The 25,750-nt window shown below is 44.0% G+C and overlaps 1 protein-coding gene across 5 annotated transcripts in view; it reads right to left on the bottom strand.

The window, feature by feature from the left end:
* The window catches only part of DISC1 (DISC1 scaffold protein), a 430,685-nt gene that overhangs the window by 242,653 nt on the left and 162,282 nt on the right, over positions 1 to 25,750 (bottom strand). For all 5 annotated transcript variants that reach the window (XM_059882642.1, XM_059882643.1, XM_059882639.1 and 2 more), the window contains exon 6: positions 24,049 to 24,275. In XM_059882642.1, coding sequence (XP_059738625.1) covers positions 24,049 to 24,275 — 227 coding nt within the window. The remainder of the gene's footprint in view (positions 1 to 24,048; positions 24,276 to 25,750) is intronic.

The following is a 25,750-nucleotide window of genomic DNA, read 5'->3' as shown; positions in this document are numbered from 1 at the left end:
CTAATGAAAATGAAAACGCAACAACCCAAAACCTGTGGAACACTGTAAAAGCAGTCCTAAGGGGAAAGTTCATAGCAATACAGGCACACCTCAAGAAACAAGGAAAAAGTCAAATAAATAACCTAACTCTACACCTAAAGCAACTAGAAAAGGAAGAAATGAAGAACCCCAGGGTTAGTAGAAGGAAAGAAATCTTAAAAATTAGGGCAGAAATGAATGCAAAAGAAACAAAAGAGACCATAGCAAAAATCAACAAAGCCAAAAGCTGGTTCTTTGAAAGGATAAATAAAATTGACAAACCATTAGCCAGACTCATCAAGAAACAAAGGGAGAAAAATCAAATCAATAAAATTAGAAATGAAAATGGAGAGATCACAACAGACAACACAGAAGTACAAAGGATCATAAGAGACTACTATCAACAATTATATGCCAATAAAATGGACAACGTGGAAGAAATGGACAAATTCTTAGAAAAGTACAACTTTCCAAAACTGGACCAGGAAGAAATAGAAACTCTTAACAGACCCATCACAAGCACGGAAATTGAAACTGTAATCAAAAATCTTCCAGCAAACAAAAGCCCAGGTCCAGACGGCTTCACAGCTGAATTCTACCAAAAATTTAGAGAAGAGCTAACGCCTATCCTACTCAAACTCTTCCAGAAAATTGCAGAGGAAGGTAAACTTCCAAACTCATTCTATGAGGCCACCATCACCCTAATACCAAAACCTGACAAAGATGCCACAAAAAAAGAAAACTACAGGCCAATATCACTGATGAACATAGATGCAAAAATCCTTAACAAAATTCTAGCAATCAGAATCCAACAACACATTAAAAAGATCATACACCATGACCAAGTGGGTTTTATCCCAGGGATGCAAGGATTCTTCAATATCCGCAAATCAATGTAATACACCACATTAACAAATTGAAAAATAAAAACCATATAATTATCTCAATAGATGCAGAGAAAGCCTTTGACAAAATTCAACATCCATTTATGATAAGAACTCTCCAGAAAGCAGGAATAGAAGGAACATACCTCAACATAATAAAAGCTATATATGACAAACCCACAGCAAACATCCTCAATGGTGAAAAATTGAAAGCATTTCCTCTAAAGTCAGGAACAAGACAAGGGTGCCCACTTTCACCATTACTATTCAACATAGTTTTGGAAGTTTTGGCCACAGCAATCAGAGCAGAAAAAGAAATAAAAGGAATCCAAATTGGAAAAGAAGAAGTAAAACTCCCACTATTTGCAGATGACATGATCCTCTACATAGAAAACCCTAAAGACTCCACCAGAAAATTACTAGAACTAATCAATGATTATAGTAAAGTTGCAGGATATAAAATCAACACACAGAAATCCCTTGCATTCCTATACACTAATAATGAGAAAACAGAAAGAGAAATTAAGGAAACAATTCCATTCACCATTGCAACGGAAAGAATAAAATACTTAGGAATATATCTACCTAGAGAAACTAAAGACCTATATATAGAAAACTATAAAACACTGGTGAAAGAAATCAAAGAGGACACTAATAGATGGAGAAATATACCATGTTCATGGATTGGAAGAATCAAAATAGTGACAATGAGTATACTACCCAAAGCAATTTATAGATTCAATGCAATCCCTATCAAGCTACCAACGGTATTCCTCACAGAGCTAGAACAAATAATTTCACAATTTGTATGGAAATACAAAAAACCTCGATTAGCCAAAGCTATCTTGAGAAAGAAGAATGGAACTGGAGGAATCAACCTACCTGACTTCAGGCTCTACCACAAAGCCACAGTCATCAGGACAGTATGGTACTGGTACAAAGACAGAAATATAGATCAATGGAACAAAATAGAAAGCCCAGAGATAAATCCACGCATATATGGACACCTTATCTCTGACAAAGGAGGCAAGGATATACAATGGAGAAAAGACAATCTCTTTAACAAGTGGTGCTGGGAAATCTGGTCAACCACTTGTAAAAGAATGAAACTAGAACACTTTCTAACACCATACACAAAAATAAACTCAAAATGGATTAAAGATCTAAACGTAAGACCAGAAACTATAAAACTCCTAGAGGAGAACATAGGCAAAACACTCTCTGACATACATCACAGCAGGATCCTCTATGACCCACCTCCCAGAATATTGGAAATAAAAGCAAAAATAAACAAATGGGACCTAATTAAACTTAAAAGCTTCTGAACAACAAAGGAAACTATTAGCAAGGTGAAAAGACAGCCTTCAGAATGGGAGAAAATAATAGCAAATGAAGCAACTGACAAACAACTAATCTCAAAAATATACAAGCAACTCCTACACCTCAATTCCAGAAAAATAAATGACCCAATCAAAAAATGGGCCAAAGAACTAGACGTTTCTCCAAAGAAGACATACAGATGGCTAACAAACACATGAAAAGATGCACAACATCACTCATTATCAGAGAAATGCAAATCAAAACCACTATGAGGTACCATTTCACGCCAGTCAGAATGGCTGCGATCCAAAAGTCTACAAGCAATAAATGCTGGAGAGGGTGTGGAGAAGAGGGAACCCTCTTACACTGTTGGTGGGAATGCAAATTAGTACAGCCACTATGGAGAAAAGTATGGAGAACAGTTTTTTCCTTAAAAAACTGGAAATAGAACTGCCTTATGATCCAGCAATCCCATTGCTGGGCATACACACTAAGGAAACCAGAAGGGAAAGAGACACGTGTACCCCAATGTTCACCACAGCACTGTTTATAATAGCCAGGACATGGAAGCAACCTAGATGCCCATCAGCAGATGAATGGATAAGAAAGCTGTGGTACATATACACAATGGAGTATTACTTAGCCATTAAAAAGAATTCATTTGAATCAATTCTAATGAGATGGATGAAACTGGAGCCTATTATACAGAATGAAGTAAGCCAGAAAGAAAAACACCAATACAGTATACTAACACATATATATGGAATTTAGAAAGATGGTAACAATAACCCTGTATACGAGACAGCAAAAGAGACACTGATGTATAGATCAGTCTTATGGACTCTGTGGGAGAGGGAGAGGGTGGGAAGATTTGGGAGAATGGCATTGAAACATGTATACTATCATGTATGAAACGAGTCGCCAGTCCAGGTTCGATGCACGATACTGGATGCTTGGGGCTGGTGCACTGTGACGACCCAGAGGGATGGTATGGGGAGGGAAGACAGAGGAGGGTTCAGGATGGGGAACACATGTATACCTGTGGCAGATTCATTTCAATATTTGGCAAAACCAATACAATATTGTAAAGTTTAAAAATAAAATAGAATTTAAAAAAATTAAAAATTAAAAAAAAAAAAGACAGAATTTAGCTGACCAAAGTGTCAGCGCCTTTAGCTCATGCCCAATAGGTCAAGCACCGTCCTTCCAGAGTTTGACATGTTCATTGGTCTTGGCTCAGTCTTGGCCCTGTCCCAGAAAGAAGATTAGTCTCCTCTCAAATACTGATGTTAAAGCAGGAAGGCAGAGAGGCAGATAATTGAATGCATTGTTTTATATTTGATTTGATTTATATTTAATTTATGCTATATTGCTTTTTGCAGTAGATTTACCTTCCTAATTATGTTTTGCTCAGGCTAATATTAGCATTAGTTGCATCCCTGGGGTAAGCACAGAATGGAAGCAATGGGGGGCAGAAGAATATAAATCATCTATACCCCATGTGAGTGATTTTCAAGCTATTTTTAGTAGTAGAGCTCTTTCAAATGAAATTTTACTCAGAATAGTAATATATACAATAGATAATAGAGCATCTATTCTGATTGAGGTGGGATGTCTGGCCTGGGATACAAGTGAGGTCACATAGACCCTGCACACTGAATATTACCACCATCACCCAGGCGTGTCATTCACTCAGTCATGTCTAGCTCTGCAACCCCATGGACTGTAGCCCACCAGGCTCCTCTGTCCATGGGATTCTCCAGGCAAGAATACTGGAGTGGGTTGCCATTTCTTCCTCCAGGGGATCTTCCAAGGGTCCCCAAATCATGATTCCAGGAGCAGGAATACAAATTGAAAACCACCAAATTCGATGAGTTAAATGTTTATAAATAAGAGTTACATGTACTTCAGTGATTAAAATGAATCCCCACGTTTCTTTGAAGCCTGCATATGATTAATGACAAGTAAACTGCTCTCTCAGATCAAATTATGCGGTACCCTGGAAACACACATTGTCTCCACCAATTAGCACATAATGTTTTAACAAACACCCCAGGCCTAATTTACTCAAATGAGTGTCTTCCTGAAAAGCAGCCACCCTAGGAATAATAAGTGTCAAACATTTATTGAGCACTTACTGTGTGCCAGGCACTCTCCCTTGTATTCCTTACATGGATTAGCCTTTTAAATTCTATGTTTAAATTCTAAGTTCTACTTCATAACTCTATGAAGTAGGTACCTAATATCTACATCTTCAGACAAGAAAACTCCAGGAGAGATTTCAGTAATTTTCCCAGGGTCAGCTAGCTGGTAATGGGAGAATGATAACCCAGGCAGTTTAGCTGTCTGTTCTAATTACTAAATTATGCTGCCTCTTCCAGAAGATGTGTAATTATTTGAGGTACACTGTCACGGTATACACTAGTTTTTAGAATCCTATTTGAGAATGGTGTTGAGTTTACAATGTGTGTGTGTTAGTTACTCAGTCACATCTGACTCTTTACAACCCCATGGACTGTGGCCCACCAGGCTCCTCTGTCCATGGGATTTCTCAGTCAAGAATGGGAGTGAGTTGCCATTTCCTTCTCCAGGGGATCTTCCCGACCCAGTGACTGAACCCAGGTCTCCTGCATTGCAGGCGGATTCTTTACGGTCTGAGCCACCAGGGAAGCCCTGAATTTACAGCACAACATCATTATTTGTAAATGGACATTATCCTCTACTCACAAATTGTGCTTAAATCATTTGACTGAAATTCACCCTTAACACATGAAGCCTCAGAAAAAGTTGAGCCTATTGTGCTATACAGAAAGTACAATAGGGGCAGCTGGGCTTGAGGGTGGTGATGGTGAAAGGAAACTGAGTATACAGGGGTCTATTATGGGTTGAGTGTGTGCCCCCAACCCCAATTCATTATGTTAGTGTCCTCAGAATGGTACCTTATTTGGTGATAGTGTCTTTATGCTGCTGCTGCTGCTGCTAAGTCGCTTCAGTCGTGTCCGACTCTGTGCAACCCCATAGACGGCAGCCCACCAGGCTCCCCCATCCCTGGGATTCTCCAGGCAAGAACACTGGAGTGGGTTGCCATTTCCTTCTCCAATGCATGAAAGTGAAAAGAGAAAGTGAAGTCGCTCAGTCGTGTCCGACTCTAGCGACCCCATGGACTGAAGCCTACCAGGCTCCTCCATCCATGGGATTTTCCAGGCATGAGTACTGGAGTGTCTTTATAGAGGTGATCAATTAAAACGAGGTCATCAGGATGACCCTAACCCAATATAACTGGTATCCTTATGAAAAGGGGAAATTTGAACACAGAGAGAGACACACACACAGGGAAGACCACAAAAGAGACACAGGGAGAAGACAATCATCCACAAGCTAAGGAGAGAAGCCTGGCACAGATTCTTGCCTCACAGCCTTAGAAGGAACCAGCACTGCCCACACCTTGATCTTGGACTTCCCGCCTCCAGCACTGTGTTTAAGCCCCTCAGTCTGTGGGAGTCTGTCGTGGCAGCTCTAGCAAACTAACATATGTGACATTTCCATTTTTAACAGTATGATTGATCACATGTGTTATTAAGATTCTACATACTGGTGCTCCAGTTCAGTTCAGTTCAGTTCAGTTGCTCAATCGTGTCCGACTCTTAGTGACCCCATGTACTGCAGCCAGGCTTCCCTGTCCATCACCAACTCCTGGAACTCACTCAAGTCCATCAAGTCAGTGATGCCATCCAACCATCTCATCCTCTGTCCCCTTCTCCTCCTGCCTTCAATCTTTCCCAGCATCAGGGTCTTTTCAAATGAGTCAGTTCTTCACATCAGTGGCCAAAATATTGGAGTTTCAGCTTCAACATCTGTCCTTCCAATGAATATTCAGGACTGATCTCCTTTAGAATGGACTGGTTGGATCTCCTTGCAGTCCAAGGGACTCTGAAAAGTCTTCTCTAACACCACAGTTCAAAAGCATCAATTCTTCGGTGATCAGTTTTCTTTATAGTCCAACTCTCACATCCATACATGTCTCTGCTTTTTAATGTTGTCTAGGTTGGTCATAAAATCTGACACTTTATGTATATGTGTTAGACTTTATTTTTTGGGGTTCCAAAATCACTGAAGATGGTGACTGCAGCCATGAAATTAAAAGATGCTTACTCCTTGGAAGGAAAGTTATGACCAACCTAGATAGCATATTCAAAAGCAGAGACATTACATTGCCAACAAAGGTCCATCTAGTCAAGGCTATGGTTTTTCCAGTAGTCAGGTATGGATGTGAGAGTTGGACTGTAAAGAAAGCTGAGTGCCAAAGAATTGAGGCTTTTGAACTGTGGTGTTGGAGAAGACTCTTGAGAGTCCCTTGGACTGCAAGGAGATTCAACCAGTCCATTCTAAAGGAGATCAGTCCTGGGTGTTCTTTGTAAGGAATAATGCTAAAGCTGAAACTCCAGTACTTTGGCCACTTCATGTGAAGGGTTGATTCATTGGAAAAGACTCTGATGCTGGGAGGGATTGTGGGCAGGAGGAGAAGGGGACGATAGAGGATGAGGTGGCTGGATGGCATCACCGACTCGATGGATGTGAGTTTGAGTGAACTCTGGGAGTTGGTGATGGACAGGGAGGCCTGGCGTGCTGCAATTCATGGGGTCACAAAGAGTCAGACACGACTGAGTGACTTAACTAAACTGAGGTGGGTGATAGTTTCTCTTCCAAGAAGCAAGTGTCTTTTAATTTCATGGCTGCAGTCACCACCTGCAGTGATTTTGGAGCGCAAGAAAATAAAATCTCTGTTTCCATTGTTTCCCCATCCATTTGCCATGAAGTGATGGCAACGGATGGCATGATCTTAGTTTTCTGAATGGTGAGTTTTAAGCCAACTTTTTTACTTTCCTCTTTCACTTTCATCAAGAGGCTCTTTAGTTCTTCACTTTCTTCCATAAGGGTGGTGTCATCTGCATAACTGAGGTTATTGATATTTTTCCCGGCAGTCTTGATTCCGCTTGCTCCACAGTCCAAGAAAAAAAGTCTACTGCATATGGGAGCTGCCAGACAAGAGTCACAACGGCCCTTCTGTTTGTTTCAGACTAATAGATGATTTCATTTTCAACTCACTCAAGTGGGAAACAGAAAACCTCTCCAACAATAGATTGTAAACATTCTTGCCTTGTAGTGTAGGCTCTAAGGACAGGTGGCTATAAGAAAATTGCATGTGACAATGTCTTTGAGTTTTTAAAAACTGATTATGGGGCCTTTGAAGTAGAAGTGGTAGTCGCACAGTTGTGTCCTACCCTTTGTGACCCCATGGACTGTAGCCCGCCAGTCTCCTCTGTCCATGGGATTCTCCAGGCAAGAATACTGGAGTGGGTTTCCATAGCCTCCTCCAAGGGATCTTCCCAACCCAGGGACTGAACCTGGGTTTCCTGGATTGCAGACAGATTCTTTACCATCTGAGCCACCAGGGCAGCCCAGAGCACCTTGCTAACCTTCCTTGCTAAAACCTAGAGCTGCATCTGGTATCTATCTGGTTACAGAATCCCACGCCCTGCTCTACTAGCCACTAACTATTTACTCCCTGTTTCTCCAGATGCTGTCACTTTGGGAGGCATAACTCAAAAGACTTATCAGAAATTTGAATCTGTACCCTCTCATAGTAATACTTTCCACATCTTTCATGGATCCAGGCATTAGAGGGCTCTGCTCTTATTCTCCTTACTCCCAGAAGAAAATATCTATGGGGCCAAAGGTATTAATACATGCCTATGCAGAAGCTGGTGAAGGCAGCTGAGACCAGAAGAGCCTTCCCAGAGAGCAATGAACCTGCTTTCTGCCTGGGCCTCTTTTTAAGATCTTCCTCCCCAGGGTGGACCACACTGCAGGGATCAACCTGGAAGATGTGGCTAGTTCTTAGACATGCAGGCCAAGGGTCCCATCACAGTGCAGAACAGACCACAGGGTGGGGATACAAGCCAGGTCCTCCTGCTTCCACTGGTCTCCTGCTCTGGGCCACATGAGAGGCAGCCTGGAGGACACCTCTGTGTTCATTTTCTAGAGAAACCACCTCACACCCATTTCTCCTTCCTCCATTAGTGATGCTTTCTCTCACCTCCAGGAAGCCAGCCACGACTACCCTCAGCACCAGCCTTGGACATCAGCATTAAACTCACACCCAGGATGCCAAGCATACATCTGCTCCAAAGACAAGCCTTTGGAGGACAAACTCTGCCGCTACTCTTGTCTGACCTCTGATGCACAAGAATATTAATGGCATGCAGAGATTTCCACCACCACCTTAACTTTCTGCAGAATTCTGAATAAGTCCCTTTTTTCTGGGGTTCTCTTTGCTCATCTGCAAAGTGAAGAAGTCGGACCAGGTGATTTCTAAGAACATCCCAGTCCTACCGTCCAAGATGCCTTTACTGTTCTACTATTCAAGATTCTTTTGCTAAGGTTATTTTATTTGCAGAGATCTGGAGAATCTAAAACACACACACACACACACACACACACACACACACACATCAGGAACTTCTGTGGTAGTCCAGTGTTTAAGACTTCATCTTCCAGTGGAGGGGTGTGGATTCAATCCCAGGTCGGGAGCGAAGATCCCACATGACTCAGTCAAAAAAACAGAACATAAACATCAGAAGTGATACTGTAACAAAATCAATAAAGACTTTAAAAGATGGTCCACATTAAAAAAAATTTTTTTAACACATCAGTCATGCAAAGTGCCAGAGAGCATTAATGACAGAGGCAGAAATATAAGGCCATTTTTACTAAGCAAGACATGAGTGTTTCTGCCCTCAGAACAGAATTGTGCAAAAAGTCTGCCGTCTGCTGGCCACTGAGCACCCAGCTTTCTGCCTATGTAGATCTGATCATGTACCAACACGCCAATGTAGTAAAGAGCTATAGGAGCAGGAATGTCAGCTCAGTTTCCAGTCTTCTCCCTGTCCCCTGTCCCCATCCCCAGCTCCATCCCTTGGCTTGTTTAGTAAAAACAAGTTTAAGAAGGAGAGACTGTTACTGATGCAAACTAGAAGTGACATAAAGGGCAAGATGACAGCTGCCCTAGCACAGGCACTACTCGGTCTTGAATTAAAATACATATACAGATACAGGAATCCTTGACATTAACAACCTTGCCAATTACTGCTCAGGCCGCTAACCTTCTGTCAGGGACAAGTGGTGAAGAAAATGACAGCAAAAACAGCTTTAGGAAACGCAGGACTTCATCTACTTGGCTTTTTCCCTTCCTTGGACCCTTCTCTCCTCACAGCTGATAATGTCACATGTCACCAGTGGGACATAGATGGAGCACAGACAACAAAAATGCCAAGAGCTCCTCCAGGCTTCAGATGATCTCATAAAGGCATGATGGGACATGCAGTCATCAGAGGTAAGCCACTCTCTGTGGCTGTAAAAGCGATCACGCTGGTCGCCTGAGACACTTACTCTGATCAAAGGCTGCATGCAGTGAAGAGAGATATTTGCCAGCCTCTAGTGCCACTGCAGGCCACCCTGGTCACCTTGGGCACGGCACAGAACCCCAGTCCAGCAGGGGAGGCAGCCACACACAGGACGTACCCACTCAAAGAGCTAGCTCATGTGTGGGGGACATTGCCAGAATGAAGTCTAGAAAGATTTTTTTTAATAAATCATTTCTACAAATAGCCATGCCTATATCAGAGTAAGAAATATGTTTAAGTAATCTGACAAAAATTGGGCACGTGCATTTTTAACTAATATGTTTGACGTTTTTCTCTCTAGCCCAAGCAGAAGAGGTGAAATGAAAGAATCAAAGCAAAATTGGCCAGAGAAATATTTGGACTTTTGGTCTGTTGATTATTTCTCTGAATGTGGATCACATTAGTGACTCATATCCTTACCAAATATTTCTCTGAACTTCAGGGATCTTAGTCTAAACTTGAATAAGGATAATTCATTCTATCGCTCTTGAATCTTTGTGGTAAAGTCCAAATTCTCCAACTGACTCAGCAAACTCACACTGAGATGTCAAATGTTATTAGGGCATACATTCTTTCTAATAAAAGATGTCTGTGTCACTCATATGAAAGTGAAAAGAGTAAAACTGTTAGTTGCTCTGCTGCTGCTGCTGCTGCTGCTGCTGCTGCTGCTGCTGCTGCTGCTAAGTCACTTCAGTCATGTCCGACTCTGTGCGACCCCATAGACAGCAGCCCACCAGGCTTCCCATCCCTGGGATTCTCCAGGCAAGAACACTGGAGTGGGTTGCCATTTCCTTCTCCAATGCATGAAAGTGAAAAGTGAAAGTGAAGTCGCTCAGTCGTGTCTGACTCCCAGCGACCCCATGGACTGCAGCCTACCAGGCTCCTCCGTCCATGGGATTTTCCAGGCAAGAGTACTGGAGTGGGGTGCCATTGCCTTCTCCGTTAGTTGCTCAGTAGCGTCTAACTCTTTGTGGCCCCATGGACTATAGCCTGCCAGGCTGTCTCCATGGAATTCTCCAGGCAAGAATATTGAATGGGTAGCCATTCCTTTCTCCAGGGGATTTTCCCGACCCAGGGATCAAACCTGGGTCTCCTGGATTGCAGGCAGATTCTTTACCATCTGAACCACCAAGAAACTCATATAAGCACCCCTAAAAGGGATCTAAGAGAGAGACAGAATAAACACAAGGATTTCCAATTTCTTAAAAAAAAAAAAAAAAAGACTTCCTGGGGTCGAGGTGCTGATGGAAACATGCTGAGCAGAGGAAAGAGCCCTAATAATGAATTTACTGGATACATAGAATTTTCCAAATCAGCTGACATGAATAAAGTGATGCACATAGGCAAGCTCACGTGCACACACGCACACACACACAGCCTGGCCCCTGCCATCTCTTGCCAATTTCCATCTCCACTGAGAAACCGCCTGACTTTACAGAGTCACACTTTGCATCTAAGTCCAGTTCCATCAAGAATCACAGCTTTCTTTTGGCCGCACCATGCGGCATGTGGGATCTTAGTTCTCTGACCAGGGATCAAAGCTGTGTCCCCTGCATCGGAAGTGGAGAATCTTAACCACTGGACCACCAGGGAAGTCCCAACCACAGCTTTAGTTTCAACTGATGAATTTGTTATCTGGCTTATCCAAATATTCCAAGTGTTATTTCAACCAACTCTTCCTGCTGCCTCTCAAACAATTATATTCCAAACTGAAATTATAATGCAGGTGCCAAAAACATTTTGACTTAGAGGCATTTGTCTGCAAGAGCTTTTAGTTGCCCAATAAACGAAAAAATGAATGGAGTCACAAAAATGAAGGACTCTATGTCTAGATCATAACTACTCGCCTTTCCACCTCTTCCTCCCAAATTATTTTAAAGATATCTTTTTATATACAGTAAGAAAATAAATTACTGGTCTCTTATTTTCTGAAGATTAGTAACCAAGATGGTGCCAGATTTCAACTACTGTCATAACCCAAATGTATATAAACATTCAAAAAGATTTCTATTCTTGGGCCTCTAGAGCTTTTCGCCACAAAATTCCTGTGAGTTCAATCCTTCAAACCCTACAATTTGATCCAGGGGGAATATGATCCTGCCTCTGGGTTTATTCTGTTAAGGGATCCAAAGGTAACATCCAATTTCCATTTCACTGCTCCCCTAATTCTGACTACTTAATAAGTAATATCCCATTGCTTTCAGGGTTTTTAAAAGAAATGCTTGCATTTCCACTTAATCCAAAAATTTTTTTAAATGTATGTTGTTTCTCCTAAATTCTAAACATGTATACTTTCTATAACTCTAAGGTTTACCTGAAAGGTTTTACTTTCTGTTTTGAGTTTAAAAAGCAAGGGAGTTCCAGAAAACATCTACTTTTTGCTTTATTGACTATGCCAAAGCCTTGGACTGTGTGGATCACAACAAACTGTGGAAAATTCTTCAAGAGATGGGAATACCAGACCACCTGACCTGCCTCTTGAGGAATCTGTACGCAGATCAAGAAGCAACAGTTAGAACTAGACATGGAACAGACTGGTTCCAAATAGGGAAAGGAGTATGTCAGGGCTAAATATTGTTACCCTGTTTATTTAATTTATATGCAGGATACATTATGTGAAATGCCAGGATGGATGAAGCACAAACTGGAATCAAGATCGCTGGGAGCAGTATCAGTAACCTCAGATACACAGATGATACCACTGTTATGGCAGAAAGTGAAGAAGAACTAAAGAGCTTCTTGATGAAAGTGAAAGAGGAGAATGAAAAAGTTGGCTTAAAACTCAACATTCAGAAAACAAAGATCATGGCATCTGGTCCCATCACTTCACGGCAAATAGATGGGGAAACAATGGAAACAGTGAGAGATTTTATTTTCTTGGACTCCAAAATCACTGCAGATGGTGACTGAAGCCATGAAATTAAAAGATGCTTGCTCCTTGGAAGAAAAGCTATGACCAACCTAGACAGCATATTAAAAAGTAGAGACGTTATTTTGCCAACAAAGGTCCGTCTAGTCAAAGTTATGGTTTTTCCATTAGTCATGTATGGATGTGAGAGTTGCACTCTAAAGAAAGCTGAGCACCAGAGAATTGATACTTTTGAACTGTGGTGTTAGAGAAGACTCTTGAGATTCCCTTGGACTGCAAGGAGATCCAACCAGTCAACTCTAAAGGAAATCAGTCCTAAATCTTCATTGGAAGGACTGATGCTGAAGCTGAACTCCAATATTTTGGCCACCTAATATGAAGAACTGACTCATTGGAAAAGACCCTGATGCTGGGAAAGATTGAAGGCAGGAGGAGAAGGGGACAAAGGATGAGATGATTGGATGGCATCACCAACTCAATGGACATGAGTTTGAGCAAGCTCCAGGAGTTGGTGATGGACAGGGAAGCCTGACGTGCTGCAGTCCATGAGGTCACAAAGAGTCAGACACAACTGAGTGACTGAACTAATGCTTTTCTGATTTATCTTTAACTATCTGCCAACTGGCCAAGAATAAGCGTATGCATATAAAGCTGCAGACACAGCTTAAACCTTAGATTTCTCTCAGGCTCTTTCAAAACTCGCTGACAAAGCAACACATCAGTCAGAGTCCTGAAACTGGGGAATACTATAAATTTCACTTCCTAAAATGCTTCAGTGGGTAAGCTAAAGATTTACACATTTTATTGAATAAAAGATTGCAAAAATAGACTGCTCATAAAGAAAATGAATAAACAGCAGGAAAAAAATCCAGTTGACTAAACAAATAATTGAATAAATAATCAAACACCAATATCAATACCACTCAAAGAGGAAGCTGAGGGAACCTATCCAAAAGGATGTACAAAGTAATTTTGATAATGGTGGCCAGCATGAGCACAGTAACAAAAAAAATGACCCCCATGTATAAGGGGGTGTGTAAAGGAAACCTAGAGGTCCTGGTACATGACTTTCTAGCAGCCTAGGAATCAGTGCAGGGCAGGGCAGGCCTTGAGCAGCTTGGAAAAATGAAAGTGTTAGTTGCTCAGTCGTGTCCAACTTTTTGTGACCCTCTGGACAGTAGCCCGCTAGGCTCCTCTGTCCATAGATTTCTCCAAGCAAGAATACTGGAGTGGGTAGGTATTCTCTTCTCTCTCCAGACCCAGGGATCAAACCCAGGTCTCCTGCATTGCAGGCAGATTCTTTACCATCTGAGCCACCAGGGAAGCCCTGGTACAGCTTGGAAAAGACGTGTTACTAACCAACTGAAGTCTCAGCCAGTAAGGAGCAGATGTTCCAGACCTGGGGATATTTGCTGCAGTCCCTGGGAAAGGATCTCTCAGCAGAACTGAATTACTTCTGCTGGAAGAGCTTTAAATCTTCAGCTCAAAGAATGAAGAACAGTTTAGGTAGGCGTATTCTTTAACATCTGAAAAGTTAAAGCAGGAACCAAAAACCTACAACCGGAAGATAGGATAACACGTTGAGGATTTATCAGGAATAAGAAAATTTGATGAAAGGGGATGGAGGATTGTAGAACACACGCAAGTTACATAGAAATTAAGCATAGGACAATTCTCAAGTTGACAATAATGAAAAATAAAAACTGAAATTAACCAGAATAAAAACTATTAGAAGAGGCCACATGCATTCACCTAGGCCGAGAGCTGACTCACAGTCACAGCACCCAGAGAACCAGCTACAGTCATTTCAGTCTCTGAGAATCCATGAGGCTCTAGTCAAAAATAGTTTATCAGATACCCAAGTTATAAAAGAAGAATGGATGAGTCCATATATTACAAGTTTCCCAAAACAACTACCTAAATAATAATAAATGTTGTAAATTCCTTGAAGAAAACAAAGCACGGAGAATTTATAAAATATTAAAATACAGCATTTAAAAATAAATAGCCACAGGAACTTCCCTGGTGGTCCAATAGCTAAGACTCTGTGCCCCCCAATGCAAGGGGCCCCGGTTTCCCTGGTGGCTCAGATGGTAAAACGTCTGCCTACAATGCGGGAGACCTAGGTTCAATCCCTGGGTTGCGAAGATCTCCTGGAGAAGGAAATGACAACCCACTCCAGTATTCTTGCCTGGAGAATCCCATGGACGGAGGAGCTTGGTAGGCTACAGTCCATGCGGTCGCAAAGAGTTGGACATGACTGAGCAACTTTACTTTCTTTCACTTTTTTTCAGGGATTATATCATACATGCCACACCTGGTGCAATGGGCATGAACTTGGGCAAACTTTGGGAAACAGGAACAGCGAGGAACAGGGAGCCCTGGCGTGGTATAGTCAATGGGGTGCAGCAAAGGAGGCCTGGCATGCTGCAAAGTCAGACATGACTGGGCGACTGAACAACAACAGGCAAATAAATTAGTAAATAATTCAAAATAAATAAATAAAATTAAAATATATAGCCACTTTTTCATCCTCCTCTGCTCTTTTTTAAATCGTCCTTTGTTTTACATTTTTTCAGTCCTAATAAATTTACTTTAACACAAAATAAAGTTGTTGTTATTTTAATCTGTAGGTAAGATAAGATTCCTCCTTGGGATTTCTCAAATGTACTAAACAAAATACGGAAGTCAGGGTCCTGTTTCCTCCAGGTAAGTGGCATCCACACATGCCCAGACAGGTGGTAGTTTCAATCTTCTCCTTCTTTTCCAAGACTTTCCTTCTTTTCCAAGTTGTGGCCCTGTAAAAACTTTCCTTTGTCTGTGATGATGACTTTCCAAAGGAAATAGGAGGATACAACAGTCAGTTCCCAACTCTAAACAGTGGCCACTGGGAGACCAACTCCATTTTCATCTAGTGGATTTCCCTGGTGGCTCAGCTGGTAAAGAATCCACCTGACACCACGCAAGAGATCCAAGTTCTATCCCTGGGTCGGGAAGATCCCCTGGAAAAGGAAATGGCAACCCACTCCAGTATTCTTGCCCGGGAAATCCCAGGGACAGAGGAGCCTGGTGGGCTACAGTCATGTGGTCGCAAAGAGTTGGACACGACCGACCAAATAAACCATCACTAGCAGTCATTAGCAGTGACTCACTTAGAAAAGAACGACCCTGAGCACTGCAGGTCTGGATGGTTGTCACCTGCCTAGGGAACATTACAGGGGAACATATTTGGGGGCTACGAGGAATAGAATTACCGATTTTTTGAAGCCATTTATTTTAACCTATTTTACAAAGTCCGAAAGTGCAAAGTGTTCGAGACCTGGAAGGGACCACCAGCGTTATCCAGTTCAAACCTTCACTGATAAACAAGACTTCCTGTTCTGTGGGCGCCCAGCAGGTCCTCTCCTCCCGCAGCTCCTCTCCTGCTCCCCTGTCTTTGAAACTGCTGCCACCCCTCTGACCTAGTCAGTTGCCTGGTGGTCTCCCCAGGCTGTCTGTGTTTGGAGACCTGTTTGCCCTGATCCCTCTCAGGTGCCACCTTGTGACCCGTTGGGCTGAGAGAGAACTTGCTGGCCTGAAACGGCAGCATTCTCTCTCACTTGGATCAGCTGCACACCTTTCCCTGCCTGTCAGGCGCACCTGCCCCAAGCCCCGCTCTTTTCCAGGCCATCCATGCTAACCACCTCTCTCCCCTCCATTTCAAAACCTGGCCAAAGACCTCAGGACTCTACTGCAGTGTGAATCTGGACCCTCAGCAGCCTCATCTACAAAAGACATTGCAAAAACCAGTGTGTTGCCCAACATACCTTATAGGGTTATGAGCAGAAATGAACTTTTGTAAATAATTTGTTATTGTTTACTCACTAAGTCACGTCCAACTCTTTTGAGACCCCGTGGACTATGTAGCCCATCAGGCTCCTCTGTCCATGATACTTCCCTAACAAGAATACTGGAGTGGGTTGCCATTTCCTTTTCCAGGGGATCTTCCCAACTGAGGGATTGAATCCGTATCTCCTGCACTACAGGCAGATTCTTTACCACTGAGCCACTAGGGAAGCATAAAGTGATATTTAAATTAATGTATTTTTATGATTACAAATCAAAATAAGAAGGGTGATAAATTTGAGAGCTGTCTTGAACATTGAGGACTCTGTCTAATCAAGGAAGACTTCCTGCAAGAAGTGTCAGTCTCATGCCGCTTATACGTTGCAACCTCACTGCATTCATTGAGTCCCTGGGCAAAGATTTGCCTGCCTCATGAATCTGTGGGAAAAGCAAGGTGTCTGTTTTAAAAATAAAGGGAAAAAAGTCAGAATCTCACCTCAAAACCTATCAGTTTTAGCAACGCAAAGCAGTCCCCCTCCTCCAGATGAGTCCTCGTACTTCAGTCCCATCAAGCCCCTGTCTTTTTTTTTTTCAATAAGTCAGTTTTTAGCTTTATTAATTTTCTATTGCCTATTTTGTACTTTTCTAATTGCTGCTGTTTAGCAACAAAACATTTTCCTTCTACTTATGTTTATTTTGCTCTCCTCCTTGTAGTTTCTCTTTTTTTAATATAAATTTATTTATTTCAATTGGAGGTTAATTACTTTACAATATTGTATTGGTTTTGCCATACATCAACATGAATCCGCCACAGGTATACACGTGTTCCCCATCCTGAACCCCTCTCCCACGTCCCTCCCCGTACCAGCCCTCTGGGTCATCCCAGTGCACCAGCCCCAAGCATTCAGTATCATGCATCGAACCTGGATGGGCGATTTGTTTCACATATGATATTATACATGTTTCAATGCCATTCTCCCAAATCATCCCACCCTCTCCCTCTCCCACAGAGTCCAAAAGACCGTTCTATACATCTGTGTCTCTTTTGCTATCTCGCTTACAGGGTTATCGTTACCATCTTTCTAAATTCCATATATATGCGTTAGTATACTGTATTGGTGTTTTTCTTTCTGCAAGCCCCTGTCTTGACAAACCAACTAGATGAAGGACAAAGGCGAGAAAGAAGAAAAGCAAAGACCGGAAGTAGAGACTAAAGCACACAATCACAGCAAGTGGAGAAGAGGCGTGGAGATCAGGAGCATTTCTTCTGAACTCTGCACTGTCCAGGCTCATCGCCAGGACACACACAGCTGCTTCCCCTATCCCTGAACACACCCTTTGAGAATCAGCTATGCTCGTCCCACACCCTGGAGTCTGTTTTCTGATTCAGGCCTTGCTGTTTCACTGTGACTTTTAACTATAATAAGATAAGTATCTCGGAGGAAAGTGGGACTATTGATGTTTTTCTCCCAGTCAATTGTGAACTGTGCTGAATTTCATTATTTCAAATCTCACTTAAACAGAGTTGTAACATCAGCCTGGCTGCTCATTGTGGGCTGAGGGTAGGTATGATGGGAGGCTTGAGCACCTCTAAGAACTGGTCAGCCATGCCAAGGGGCCCTAGGAGGTTAAGTCATGGGGACCAGGGAGCAGGCCCAGCTCTCCACCCACACCCCCAGCAACTCAGACACACCCACCAAGGTCCAACCAGTCTCGCAGTAACCAGAGCTTGTGTTTGTTCTGCAGTCTGTGCCAATGGTTTATAAAAAGATGTGACATGTTTCTCCCAACTGTACAACCAGAGACAATTCATCCATGAGCTGCCAGAATACATTTCATTTGAAGCATGAAAAATTCCAGGAGCCGAGGAATGAAGAACTCAACCACAGACTAATACAAAGCAGCCAAGCATCTCTAAGGAATGTTAGCAAGTAATGGAGCCCTCACTCTGTCAGTTACTACTACATTCCTACCTGGCTTTGCGGTCAGCCAAGGTCACAGTCGGCCCTGCCTCCACTCATGCTCAAGGCTCCCAGACCAACAAAAGGGGTTGAGCTGACCGTCCTAGAGGCAGATGAGCTGCAAATCACAACCCTCCTCCACTTACAGAAATAAACAGACGGACACTCACATCCCACATGGGGAGACATGGTCCAGGAAAACCCCAGAAACTGTCACCTCCTCCCTCCCTCTGTCCCCATTCTTCCCATCCCCTACTCCACCCCCCAATCCCACTACAGAGAAGGGAAGGGTAGGTTCCCAAGGGAGAGTGAATCAGGCTTACCAGAAAAATAGCTGTCCTTCTAGACCTCTCCCATCACAGGAAGACTTGAAGGAAGAAACAAGGAGTTTGTTCTAAAGCCAAAGGACTGGAATCCCAGGGATGAGGGAAATTGCAAAGAACATTCATCTTCCGAGTGGCTTCTGTCCCTCACCCATCCCTACCCTGTAAGCTTTCATATTGCGGAGTGCCTAATACCCAAGTAGTTAAAAACATTCTCCTCTTGTTTGGAGAAGAAATCCACTCTCTTTGGCCCGTCAGAAGGCAACTCGGATATTTGAGAAGGCAGCTCTTCATTCCATCCTGATAAATTATTTGATCCTGGGCTTCCCTGGTGGCTCAGACTGTAAAGAATCTGCCTGCAATGGAGGAGACCAGGGTTCGAGCCCTGGATCAGGAAGATCCCCTGGAGAAGGGAATGGCAACCCACTCCAGTATTCATGCTAGGAGAACTCCATGGACAGAGGAGCCTGGCGGGCTACAATCTATGGAGTCGCAGAGTCGGACATGACTGAGCAATTAACATATGCACACACACATGTTATTTTATCCAAAACACAAACATCAGAAAATTCAAACTGCTGCTTTGATTTCTATCAAAATACCCAAATATAAAGCTGCCAGGTCTCTCATCCCCAGCACGTGCCCTTCTACTTTCAGTCTTTCTCAAACATCAGCCCAAGGATTCCCCAACAAGCTACAGTCAGAACGTAAGGCGCCCACATAAGCAGAGTCTCCAGCAGCAGTTATCTCAGGAATGCCAAGTGCTCTTAGGAAACTCCTCCCCAAACCAGTGCGTGGTTTATCCAGGCAAAGAAGCAGAACCTCCCCTTGAACTTGCACACTGTTGATAGAGTCGATCAGAAGCAGCTCCTCCCCAGACAGCATCCTAAGCTTATAGCTGGCCTCCGTGAAAAACCTTCATGGATGATGACAAAGATGGTTAGGATGTTGAATGGTCTGTTTCTCCAGCTTTCTCTAACCTCTCTTCCTAAGACCAAGATTTTCCTATTTCACAATTTGTCCAGATCTCTCCATTGGGTCTGAGAAGAAACTACAGTTGACCCTTGAACAACACAGGTTTGAACTGCAAGAGTTCACTTACACACAGCTATTTTTCACTAGCATATACTGTTGGTGGTTGGTTGTTGCTGGAATCTGGGGATGCCGAGAAACCATGGATACAGAGCCAGCTGTAAGTTACAGGGGGGCTGAAAGTGAAAGTCGCTCAGTTGTGTCTAACTCTTGGCAGCCCCACAGACTGTAACCCACCAGGCTCCTCTGTCCAAGGAGTTCTCCAGACAAGAATACTGGAGTGGGTTGCTATTCCCTTCTCTAGGGGATCTTCCCAACCCAGGGACTGAACCCAGGACCCCTGCATTGAGTGTGGCATGTTAGCCACTGGACCAGCAGGTAAGTTTCCCATGTTGATCTCTACCTTTAATGACCCCAGGATCTTCCCTCCTACCCTCATTGGGCAACTCTCAGTCCTTTTATTCCTAGGCCTCGCTCCTATACAGAGCCCTGCTGGGTTCAGGTCACCGAGACGCCTGGGTGTTCCCACAGGCAGATAGGCACAAAAAGTGACAGGCTGCTCTTGACTGAACTCTGTAGCCTCCCGGCACAAGTGGGCTCGGGGATGACGAGTCCTCCCCGAGGAGCCCCCAGCCAGCACCGCAGCACGGTCAAGAGCCAGCCTTGCATCCGATTTCCCTAAGAGTGTTGTAGAATCGGATTGCCACACACCTTGAAAGGTCTTTCAAGAGCCTGTTCAGTTGATTAGAGCACTGGATGACTTAGCAAAAGTCACACTTTTATTTCGACTGCTTCTCATCCTGATTAAAAAGGCAAAGCTGGAGCACGTGGGCATCATAACAGACTAGAAATGGTAAGATCTGAGTTCCGGGGCCCAGCTCCATCAGCCACCATACTCGGGAGTGCCTTGTTTTAGACTGAGGCCTCTAAGTGGAAACTCTTTCAATGGTTCAGACCCAGAAGCACCTATAGGTGGATATAAGTAGTCTCTAACCAGCTGCATCCCCTGGAAACTTTGAGCTTTTATTTCCTCAACTGTTAAATAAGAACAACAAGCCCAGCCCTCCCACCACGTGGGCTGCTCTGCGAGCCGTGAGTTGATGAGTGAGAAAGCAGCCTCTGCCCGGGGCATCTCTGTGCAATTGCAAGGATGGGTCACACCTGCAGGGATGCTGCCCAGGGACTCAGCTCAAAGCACAGAGGCATTGTGAATCCTGCAGCAGGGTCAAAGGTAAGCACACCCCAGTGTTTCCCCTTGATAGAGCTTATGAGTGACATAAAAGGAGTAAAACTAGCCTCTGTGCTGCTCAAAGCGAAAGGAGAAATAAGTAGGACACATCTGGACAGTGGGGCAGAAAGAGGCTCACTTTAAGCCTCATGTGTAAATTGCGTTTGTAAAAACAAATGTATATGTATATTTCATGTTATATAAATATTCCTTATATATTAATGTGTGTGTGTGCTTAGTCACTCAGTCCTGTCAGACTCTTTGCGACCCCATGGACTGTAGCCTGCCAGGCTCCTCTGTTCCAGCAAGAATACTAGAGTGGGCTGCCATTCCCTTCTCCAGGGGATCTTCCAATCCAGGAATAGAACCCATGTCTCCTGTGTTGCTGGAGGATTCTTTACCATCTGAGTCACCAGCGAAGCCCATATATCAGTACCTCTGTCTATTATAATGCATATATCATATGCATGATTACACATGATATGTAACATCATGTGTGTGTGTCCACATGTGTGTGTGTGTGCTGTCTATGAGTGTGTATGTGTGTGCATGTGTGTGTGTATATGTGTGTATGGGCTTCCCTGATGGCTCAGATGGTAAAGAATCTGCCTGCAATGCGGCAGACCCGGATTCAATCTCTGGGTTAGGAAGATCCCCTGGGGAAGGGAATGGAAACCCACTCCAATATTCTTGCCTGGAGAATTCCATGGAAAAAGAAGCCTGGTACACTATAGTCCATGTGATCGCAAAGAGCCGGACACAACTGAGAAACTAATGGTTTCACACTTTCACATGTGTGTGCACATGTATAAGTGTGCATGTGTATATATGTATGTGTTTGCATGCATATGTGTGTGCTTGTATATGCATGTTTGTGTGCATGCGTGTGCGTGTGTGTAGAAAGACTTCCACAGGAGGGATATGGGAAGCAGGAGTAGGAAAGGTCACCGGAGGCCAAGGCTGCACCGTGGGGGTGAAGGAGAAAGGGCACAGGCAGACCTGGTGGTCAGCTTCCTTTGACTAAAATCTGGCAACAACCCACGTCTTCCCCTTCTCCATGGATGGAGCCCAGGGTTAAAGCTCTGCAGGGAAATATCAGGGCTGGGACGGGGAGGGGAGGACATGGTGAGCATCTTCCTGGACAAGCATCCCAGCTGATACTGAGTGTGGCATGTGTACAGGGAGCAGATACTTGCTAAACAGTCTACGACACATTTGCACGGCAGTTAGAAGGCTTCTGAAGATGGAAATCCCTGTGATGGAAAGGACAGGCACTGTTACATGACCGTAAAGGGGCGTGCTGCCACCCGGGCACCAGCATATGACCTCTATATTGATACATATTAACTCCGTTCATCCCAGTAACAGCCCCCCCCATAATAAGTGGTTCCAACTAATATGTGGATGAGTAGATAGCTGCTGCTGCTGCTAAGTCACTTCAGTCGTGTCCGACTCTGTGCGACCCCATAGATGGCAGCCGACCAGACTTCCCCGTCCCTGGGATTCTCCAGGCAAGAACGCTGGAGTGGGTTGCCATTTCCTTCTCCAATGCATGAAAGTGAAAAGTGATAGTGAAGTCACCCAGTCGTGTCTGACTCTTCGAGACCCCATGGACTGCAGCCCTTTAGGCTCCTCCGTCCATGGGATTTTCCAGGCAAGAGTACTGGAGCGGGGTGCCATTGCCTTCTCCGGAGTAGATAGCAAGAGTCCATATTCTCAACCGCTACAGGTGGTGAAGTTTTCTTAAGTTTTTTCTGCAGCGTAATTATCGAGCAGCACATTCATTCCCCTCGTTGCTGCACCCACTGAACCCTCAAGCCTCACCACCAGCTGCCTCTCCTTCAGGGCATGGCTCGACTTCTGTCTAATAGGAGTAAGGGCGGGTTCCATCTTTGGCCAGAATAAGGCAATGACCTCCCAGAAGGTCAGAGGTCCACACATATCTCTTGTGTCTTCCTCAACACAAAACACAGGGAAGGTTCTCCCTCCACAACAAGTGGATAAGAAACAAGGCTTTGACGTAACAAACACGAATTTTAGTATCAGTTTTGCCTCTTATCAATTGGGACTTTGGCAAACTATGTGACCTTCCTAAACTCTCTTGTCCTCATCTGTGAGATGGATGTAATAATGGACACCACTCATAGGGTAAAGCTTAGCACAGCACCTGACACACAGTAAGACTCAATAAATGTTGGTTGTCATGAATAATAATTTCTTCTTCCTGCTCACTGATTGAGTCTCCCCTCTTAGTAGCTCATTCCCTCCTTTGTCTCCAGGCTTCCCTGGTGGCTTTGACGATAAAGAATCTGCCTGCCATGCAAGAGACCCAGGTTCGATCCCTGAGTCAGGAAGATTCCCCTGGAGAAGGAAATGACAACCCCCTCCAGTATTCTAGCATGGAGAATTCCACGGACAGAGGAGTCTGGTGGGCTACAGTCCATGGGGTCCCAAAGAGTCGGATACAACTAAGTGACTAACACTTTCTAACATCTCTCATCTCCAGATGATTGTCCTCAGTAAAGGTTGGCATCAGACTCTCCAACCGATCAAACTCCAATAGATCCCAAAGACAGAGAAGGCACCTGGGGGGGCGTTAGGATATGGGGAAGGTGCCTAGCAGAATGGAGAGAAAGAGTGGCATTTAGCAGGTTGGATGCATCCTGCTCAGTCACATCTGACTCTTTGCAACCCTACAGACTGTAGCCTACCAGGCTCCTCTGTCCATGGGATTCTCCAGGCAAAAATATTGGAGTGGGTTGCCATGCCGTCCTCCAGGGGATCTTCCTGACCCTGGGATTGAATTCGTATCTGCCTGTGTCTCCTGCATTGCAGACAGATTCTTTACCCACTGAACCACCTAGAAAGCCCAACAGGTTGGGTAGCCAAGGTGTAGAACATCCTGAGGTGCACAGGACTGCCCTACACAAAGAAGGACCTTGACACTCAAAATACCAAGGCTACTTTCCCTTGAAAATTCACAGCACTGCTTGGAAAATACTGAGTTGACCAAAAAGTTCCTTGGCCAACCCAATATTTACATATGTAGGACAGCAGACTAAATCAATCCCATAAACAGATCAACAAGGCGAGAGATCCAAAATCACTTAGGAAATCACCGGTACCTCCGGATGGTTTCAGGTGGCTCTGCGTGGAGGGGAATCTGCTCGGCCAAGGCCAGGGTGTCCTGCAAGGTCTTGGTGACCTCCTGCAGCTCGCCCAGGGACAATCCTCCCACAAGGTCACAACCCTGCCACGGGAGAAGCCGCTCCTGCTCCTCTATCTCCCGTCTCAGCTGCTGATCTTTTGCTTCCAGAACAGACATCCTGGCTTGGAGGGTCTCAATTTCTTTCTGCAGAGAATGGAGAGAGCAGGTTTTTATAAATTAACCCCATTCATGGTCGACTACACTGCTCAGAACTCTCTCTTTACAGGAGAGTTCGCCACCTGTATGAGGGCCGTGAAGCTCCCCTTCAAGGTGGGCAGATTTTTGGAGGTTTGCTGAACTGGAAAAATCATGTCAGCTTTGTATTTCTGATTAGCTGGCATAAGGAAAAAGCTTCCCTCCCAAGCATTAAATAACTGTGGGTGGTGAGCCAAGAATTAGACATGGAAGAATCCAGCAAATATGTAAGCCACTTACTTCATTTCAGGTGACAGAGCCAGAACACAGTGCAACAAACTTCAGGGACTTGAGATACCAGCAAAGCAGCTAACATGACCGAGAAAGGAAAAGCAAACAAGCCATGGCTGATCTGACCCCAAACATGCAAATGTAGCATGCGTAGAAAGATTAGAAGTCATAGTTTCTTAAGTCTAAGGATTGAAAGAGATGCCACAGATAGGGTTATGCAGTCTAAGGTTCATAAAAATATTAAATAAATTTAATTTCCACTAATACGGCAAACCAAATCCCAAGAATTGAGTATCTTCCAATCTTGAGGTCAATGAACAAAATAAGCAGCAGGTAATTGAATGCCTGTTGTGCACACAGTGTTATGGCAGATAATCATCTCAGTGCCCATAGCATCCTGAATCTCCAATGAGACTCTTGTAATTAACATACACCCATGTTTTCTGCATTGGCTGCCAGCTGATAAGAGCACAGCTCTAATACTGGCTGTCTCCCCATCTCACCCACATCCTCGCAACCCCAAGATGCCGACCACCCTACCTGATCTACCTGCTGACCCCTTCTCCAGTAGGGGAGGGAAGAGACACAGGAGGAGGCACTGAAGATCCACGGCTAAGACATGCTAAGAAGACAACAGCGTGTATCCTGCTGGTCCAAGATTATAGAATCATTGACAGGGTCTCCCATCACACCTCCCTACTTCCTACCTTTGAATTCCCATCCCTATTCTTTCCTTTTGTATTTGTTTGGGTTTTTTCAACTGTAGTAAAATATAAGTAATAGAAAACTTACCATCTTAACCATCCATCTCCAGGATTCTTTTCATCCTGCCAAGCTGAACTCTGACCCCCCTCCCCCCCTGCATTCAGCCTTGGAAGCCATCTTTCTACTTTCTGTCTCTGTGACTCTGACTCCTCTGGGTGTCCACACGTGGAATCATACAGTATTTGTCCTTTCATGGCCGGCTCATTTCACTTAGAATAATGTCCTCAGGGTCCATCCATGCTGTTTTTGTGTCAGAATTCTCTACCTTTTAAAGGCTGAATTTAAAGGCTTCATTGTATTTATATACCACATTTTGTTTATCCAGGCATCCCTGGTAGCTAAGCTGGTAAAGAATCTGCCTGCAATGCAGGAGATCCTGGTTCGATTCCTGGGTCGAGAAGATCCCCTGGAGAAGGGATAGGCTACTC

Source organism: Bos taurus, chromosome 28, assembly GCF_002263795.3.
Source record: "Bos taurus isolate L1 Dominette 01449 registration number 42190680 breed Hereford chromosome 28, ARS-UCD2.0, whole genome shotgun sequence".
Classification (NCBI taxonomy): Eukaryota; Metazoa; Chordata; class Mammalia; order Artiodactyla; family Bovidae; genus Bos; species Bos taurus.
This window is presented reverse-complemented; position numbering and strand designations above follow the sequence as displayed.